Genomic DNA, 7,464 nt, shown 5'->3' with positions numbered 1-7,464 from the left:
AATTTTTATCCTTAATTTTAGGGATACATGGGAATCTGTCAGAATGCCCAAGGCCAAGGGGTACAGAGGAACAAAAAAGTTGGGAATCCCTGCCCTAGTGGTTTGCGTGCTCGAATTTAAAATTTTTGTGTTCATGATTCGCGTCCTATTACCGCAGAAAAGCTCTCCTCACTTTGGAGTCGTGGGTGCTTTGTAAGAGTGACGGTGAAATCCCTATTCAGTCAGAGAAGATAAATCAAGAATTGATGGTGGATACTTTTCATTCTTTTTTTTTTAATTGTTTTTAACGTTTGTACGTGGAGACTTTATTTGTTGTAATAACAAAAGAATTAACCTTTTTGTACAAGCAAGCTCGGCAGCTCATTGTAATTTTATAGCATATCCAAGAAATATTTTAATACGGAATATTATGTGTACACTACTTCCCTAATAGCGCAAAAAAATGATTTTGTTTTGTAATTTATATAATGATCCAAGTGTTTCGTAACACAAAGAATTCTTAATCACTAGATCTGTTCAAGAGTACGTAGTAATCAGCAATAGACATAGGACTTGTATGATACATTTGGCTTCAGGTTTGTTTGTATTTTATACACACGGGTACCAAAAACCAGATTATATTGACCCGACATAAGCGTACCTGTGCTTCAGAATGTATAGCATGTTTACGACAAATTCACAGTTTCTTGTATTTACAACTAAAGTCAACTTTGAGTGTAAACACGATAGAGAAGGACAATTGGTGATTAACAAACAATATAATGTGGTTTTATCTTTACACTTTAACGTGTAAACGACACAACTACTGTTACTATTAGAATGTTAAATAATTAAATTCTGAACCCCAGGAAGATGTAGATAGGTATTTGTGGCGTGATTTTATATTTATTACACAGGTTTCTTGAGACATTATTCTAAACTCTCTTTTTTTTCCAAAAACATTTGTATGTTTTTCAATTTCAAGATGAAAAACATAAACAACTCGACATTTTGTTGGCACGATGCACTAAAGTTTAATAAAAATTTGTAAGTTAATGAAATGGAAATATAATTACAAAAAACTTGTCTTTAATACAAATTTCTGCCATTGCATTTTGAATTTTTTTTATCGTGATTACAAAAAAAAATATAAACATTCAGATTTCTTCTGGAACCTTAAATTATATATTTGGATGCTTAGAATACAAATACCCCCCCCCCAAAAAAAAAAACAACAACTAATTTCTAGTATATATCGTACAGAAATCTTATCATCGTAACACATGGCCTACAGTGATTTAAAAACTATCAGAACACAGATCTAATTAAATCCTGTAATGGTAAAACAAAGAGCAAATGAAAAATACACTAAACTGTTATGAAATTTAGAACTGAATGCATTCATACATACAGCTTTACATAGACCATTAACTTACTTCTTTTGCTATAAAAGAAATATTCTCATAAGTCATGCTTATGATTTTTTGAAGAGGTTTCTGATATATTCGTTATCAAAGCTAGCAGAAAGTTAAACGTTGATTAAGTCGAATAAACTGGAAATATATATATATATTAAAAGCCATACTTATCAGTGCTACTTGTACCCAAATAATGGAATGCCGTAAACATCCATAGCTGCGGGTGGCGGTTTCGAATACCTGTCACCGAACATGCTCGCCCTTTCAACCGTGGGGGCGTTATAAAGTGACATTCAATCCCACTATTGGTTGGTAAAAGAGTAGCCCAAGAGTTGGCAGTGGCTGGTGTTGACTAGCTATCTTCTCTCTAGTCTATCGCTGCTAAATTAAGGACAGCTAGCGCAAATAGCCCTGGAGTAGCTTTGCACGAAATTCACAACAACGCAAGCCATAGCTAGTTAGGATATCACGTTATGTTATGCGATATATTATATTCCACAGCTAGGTGAGATATCGTATACTTTGTGATGTATTATACCATATGTTTATCTGGAGGCGAATATGTAGACACATCTTGTAATAGAACACACTAATTATTGTAAAGAAGCACGAAATTCTCCTTTGTAACTAACTTGAAATATACACTTTATTAGCAAACGTATTATTGGGCAGACAGTTCTGCCCTTTAACAAATCAGCCCAAGAAACAATACCAAAGGGGCGAGGGAATTTTAGAACCGTAATACAGATGTTAATTGAATTTACTCATTAACATTAAAGATTATTTATACATGGAAGGAGTTGACCAGCAGGATAAATATTCCTTATAGCGTGCTTCTGTTGCTATAATTAGGTTATTATATCTACATAAAATGTAAGTTTACAGAAATGTTTTCGTTTTGTTTGATATACGGGTTTTGAGAAAAAAATACTGTGATAACAACGGTTACCTCCTTTAGTGTAAATCTCAAGCTTCTGTGTTGTACTGCTTTTGTTTTTCGATTTTGGTTTTGTGTAATGTTTAGTAGTGGCCTGCAAATTTATATTAAATGTGTTTGTGTACTTTTTTCACTTGTATCGTGTGTAAAAGTAACCTTGTTTTCTACGTATAGTATGTATTGTTTCCGCTTTAAATGTTTAGTTATCAGTCATAGGATCTTGTCTAGTTTTTAACAGTTAATTTTCTGTTGTTGTTTTTTATAATTATCTCTCATAGTATGGTAGCAAAGTGATCACCGGAGTCTATTTATTATATATGTGTTTGAAGCAGTTTATGTTATCGCATCACCAAAACCACTTTTACTATAACATGCATGCGGACTTGGACTCTGTTTTACTAAAAAAAACAATTGTAATAAAAGAATAAGTAATACCTACTCAGTGAATTATGCTAATTATTACGAAAACAATCTATTTGGAACGCTGCCATCTCGTATAGACTTGTCGATAAAATTTCCAGATCTATTCCACTTTTATTAGCTTGTCAGGGTACAAGGACACTGGTTTCCATGAGTTGAGCACGTGGTTGTAGCATGTATTTAGCTAATTGCAGTACACAGACTTTACCAGTCTATTAACTAATTGCAGATATCTACCAGTTGCACAGTAGGTAGGTCTTATAATCCTATACATTTAAAATTGTAGAGGTTTAGCACGGGGGTGTGACGTGCCAATTTAAACTTTTTACAAGGGAAGGGCTTTGAAGTTTTACATGAGTCAGCTTTCTGTTGAGTTCGTTTTTTATCCAAAGGTCAAAGTTTGAAGAGACTAAGGTTCTTTGTCTGTGGCAAAAATTGTGTGTTGGCGATGGATGTATTTTATCTCGCTGTTCTCAGATTTCAGTGTGAATCAGAGGCCAGAATATGCAGGTGTTAGACAGTCTCCAGGTGCTTGAATGTCACCTTCAGGATTGCTGTATCAGAATAACTGTCTCCTTTAGCTTAATTTACTTGATCTGGCTACAGGAATTTAAAGCGGCTTTATCCTTATTGTAGTTTTGCATTGTATGCAAATAGAATATATATTAAAACAGGTGTGAGCTCTTCAGAATAAAAATTCAATAAAGGTTATCTTTTCGTAGTTAAGAAATATTTTTAAAATGCTTAATTCTTTATTTTGGAATTAGTTTGCCACAGATGGACACAACAAAAGACACTGTTAACGTTTACTTCCAATAGTTTCAAATGCACAATAAATCAAGAAAACTTGCAATAATTACCCAAAGAGTTATCACTAAGTTTATTTTGCAATGTTTTCAGAAACTATATGCTTTTAAATTGTATTAGAAAGAACACAAGTTTAAAAATGTGAGATGATTTGTTAATCAAAATCTGTAATTGGAAGTCAGTTTAATATTAGGAAAAGATGTGAGAAAAATGCACAGTCTTGTTTCATTCATTTCCCTTTATGTGGTTTTGTTAACTTATATAAAATCATCAGACAGTTGACAAGTAAGATCCTCAGTAAGGGCCCACTTGATGGTGAAATGGCTAATTGAGTACTTTACAGAACAAGAAATTACAGTTAGTAGTAAATATAAATGAGTTGTGGTAGGTATGGTATAGCTTTTCCTTTTTTGTTGTTATATTTCACATAATATTTAAGTGAGATTCCTTTACATAATTTATTGCTGAAAGGAGATTAGCACTTCATCCAGGTCATTAACACAAACCTGTTCTTAAATGTTCCTGTGGGTGTGAATGTGCTGATATAGATCATTCATCTGGGAAGTTACTGATGGCTTTAGACAAACTAGAATAAAGCATTTTGGATCCTTTGGTAGCTATAATGCATTAGTTACCTCCATAATGTTAACAATCAGTTATTAGTGTGAATTTTACATAGCTTGAATGTTAGAAGTGTAAGCTATGAAAATATATTTATTACCATCCTAACATTTATCACTATCATATACAAAACTTGGTTAATATTGTACAAAAACAATTGAAATTTCATTATACCTTATTCTTTGGGATGCTCATTTTTACATTTTACTTATGATAGAGTTAATTCTTAAATGTGTACCAGAATTCAGTAATTATAATGTCAGTTAATTATCATTCGTTGACATTTAATTGAAACATATTGTATCTGGTTCTAATTTTAGCAAGCTTAGGCTTTAAGTATAGGAAAAAGGAAAATAGAAAATGCTGGAATTGTTTTTGTGAAAAAAATCATGTTTTACCTGTCGTGCCCAATTGATTATATACACACAGATATATATATTTTTTTTAAAATATAAGTTTTGTTACTAGGATATTTTAGGCATTAGTTGATGTTTTTGTAGAATGGATTAATTTTTAATTATAAAAAAATATTTTAAAGCTTCTTTATATATTTTCCCAGATCAATATATTTTATATATTTAAAAAATCAAAACAATTATATATTTAAATTATATATATTTCATTCTTACTGTAATTATGTGCTTTCAAAACAAGTTATTGTTTTGAAACAAAACTGGAAAAATTTCTAAATCAAGTTTGGAGTTTGATTTAAAATAAATTATTCATGCAGATAATTCATAACTTAGTTACTTTATGGTGCTTTCATATTCCTCCAGCCCTTTTATTTAGTTAGTTTTGTGGAATCATGTTGGTCAGCAGACTTTTTATGAACTTCAAAGCCATAGCCATATTTATTGCACTGCAAAAATCATGAAATTTTCATTGACTTCCATCTCGTCTAGTGAACTGAATAAATTATTTTGCCATTGTTAATTATGACAAACTATATTCAACAACTATTTTAAAACATGAGTCTCTTTCAGTGTGAACAAAGTATGATAGGAATGTTTGGGTTTGTTACTAAACTCTATATCAGTTCATTAGTGTTTGTAGTGATACTGTTTGTACTGAATGTGTATGTAAGCAAGTTTTCTCACAAAGGCTTTAGTTTAAAACTAGTGTCATATAAAATTCATTAGTTAGAATTTTATAATAGCACAACATGAAGGTTGAAATTTGTTTTTGGCATGTATTATTATCAATGTAAATAGTATAAACTTTGAATACATTACTTCCACATTACTGTATCGAAATTATGTGTACAAAACCGAAGTACACATACCTATACATATGTCTTCAAGTCTTCAACTGGGATTCATAATGGGATTAAAGATTATAAAATAGTTTTCTCCACTCATGTTTCATTGAAAGTTTTTCAAAATGTTTTTTTTTTTTTATTTGTGCATTCAATAAATGTAACCAATTATATTAATGTTTTCACATTATTGGTTTATTTTCAAAGGAAGATAAACAGAATCAGTTTTTCTTTATGGTTAAGAAACTATGAAAATTTCTTTCAAAAAATTATTTATAAATTGGCTAGTGCAAACTATGCTAAAATATGTACTGTACATTAGAACAGTATACACATACATTTTTTATCACTCTGGTCTTATAGTATTGGACACTGTTATAATGTAATTAATTTATGTTAACTATATATTTCTTTCTTTCTTTAGCTTATCACTGAATGGTCAACAGCTAATGTTGTGGAATGGATGGCTGCTTTAAACTTTTACCAATATGCTGAGCTTTTTAGGCTTAAAAACATGAAAGGGTCGGATTTGTTCTTATTGGATAAAGAGAAGTTATGTGTAAGTAGCTAAGAAATTGCTTATTATATATGTATATACTGTTATTAGTTAATTTATAGTTGGCCTTTCACATTTTATTGAATATTTGCCTTTGCAAAAAAAATATTCTTTATAGAAATAATAAGATATTTTTGTATTTCTTTCCTTCACTGCCCATGAAGGCTCAACAGTAAGCTTGAGGATATATAACTTTAGAAAAGTGAGCCTTATTTTCTAGGAGTATTTTTTGTATGTTAAGAACTTTAAGAGTTTTGGAATAGTCGTGTGTGGGAGGTTTAAGTTAGTGGTTAGAATTTTTAAGTAATAAATATTCACATAGCACATTTACAATACTGACACATAGAAAAAATATTTATTACTGAGTCATTGTTTTGATAAATATTAACCATTCACTTCAGCTGTAGACGGGTTGGACTTTTTGCTTCTGTACGCTATGACTATTATTATTTTTTATCTTTATCGGGATCTCGGAGGGTCAAGTATTATGTAGATCTCTTCCTTCTTCTGGCACTGATGATGATATGATCTGACTGTTCCATATATAGGATTTCATTTTTTAAATTTATGTGTGAACTGCAAAGCGATATTTATTAGTATTTAGCACTTTCCATATACCCATTCATTGTTACCTAACAATGGGTCAATCATGTTTTGTTCTTTTTCGTCAGTACTGCTCAAGATCCCATAAATGGCGCAACCACAGTATACAGAAGAAAAAAGCCCAACCCACATACATGACAGCTGCAGTGAAAGGGTTAATAGCTCCTCCTATTAGTCATTTAATTAAACCAAATTCTCAATAGGTATTGAAAAAGTTAAGAACATAAAACAGTTTGTTTAGAAAAAGAAAGTGTATGAAGTAAATATTGTAAAAACAATTAGCTATTTGGATAGTTTAGAAAATAAACCATTTTTATTTGATAAAAAAATTCGAGTTGCAGCTTATGTTTATTTATGCTTACATTTTAATTCATTCACCTGGAAATTATTTCAAGTTGAATGGAAAAATTATATATATATTTTTAATTTGAAAACTATGCATTAATTTTTATATTTACATCATGGAAATGAATTTATAGATTACATTTTAGATTAGTTAATGAAAAAGAGTATTTTTGGTTTAGACCATCTTGTAAACATTATTTTGGCATCAACCATTTTTCTACACTTTTAGGTATTTTTGATTAATATTTTAATTTTTCATTAATTTAGTGCCTGTTTGGCTCTTCAGATATCAGTATTTGAATAAAACTTGAACTGAAAGAATGATGATGCTGAATTTGCATTGTAACTCAAATTTTAGTTGTTTTCAATTTTATGTGCTCTGATCTCAGTATTCATTCACAGAGCATGGGCATTAAGGATGAATTCCATCAAAATGCCATCCTTGTGTGTGTTGATGAACTTTGTAGGGCTAAGGAGGATCTGGTGAGTATTATATATATATATATATATATATATATATATA

General features: G+C 30.5%; 1 protein-coding gene across 3 annotated transcripts in view; it reads left to right on the top strand.

The window, feature by feature from the left end:
* Positions 1-7,464, top strand: part of LOC106466724 — a 79,563-nt gene that overhangs the window by 46,404 nt on the left and 25,695 nt on the right. For 2 of the 3 annotated variants that reach the window (XM_013927028.2, XM_022394811.1), the window contains exons 6-7: positions 5,862-5,996; positions 7,344-7,424. In XM_013927028.2, coding sequence (XP_013782482.2) covers positions 5,862-5,996; positions 7,344-7,424 — 216 coding nt within the window. The remainder of the gene's footprint in view (positions 1-5,861; positions 5,997-7,343; positions 7,425-7,464) is intronic. The other variant, XM_022394812.1, reaches the window with a different exon arrangement.

Source organism: Limulus polyphemus, unplaced genomic scaffold (genome assembly GCF_000517525.1).
Source record: "Limulus polyphemus unplaced genomic scaffold, Limulus_polyphemus-2.1.2 Scaffold2362, whole genome shotgun sequence".
Classification (NCBI taxonomy): Eukaryota; Metazoa; Arthropoda; class Merostomata; order Xiphosura; family Limulidae; genus Limulus; species Limulus polyphemus.
The sequence above is the reverse complement of the archived record's forward strand: the minus strand, read 5'-3'. Positions and strand labels throughout refer to the sequence as shown.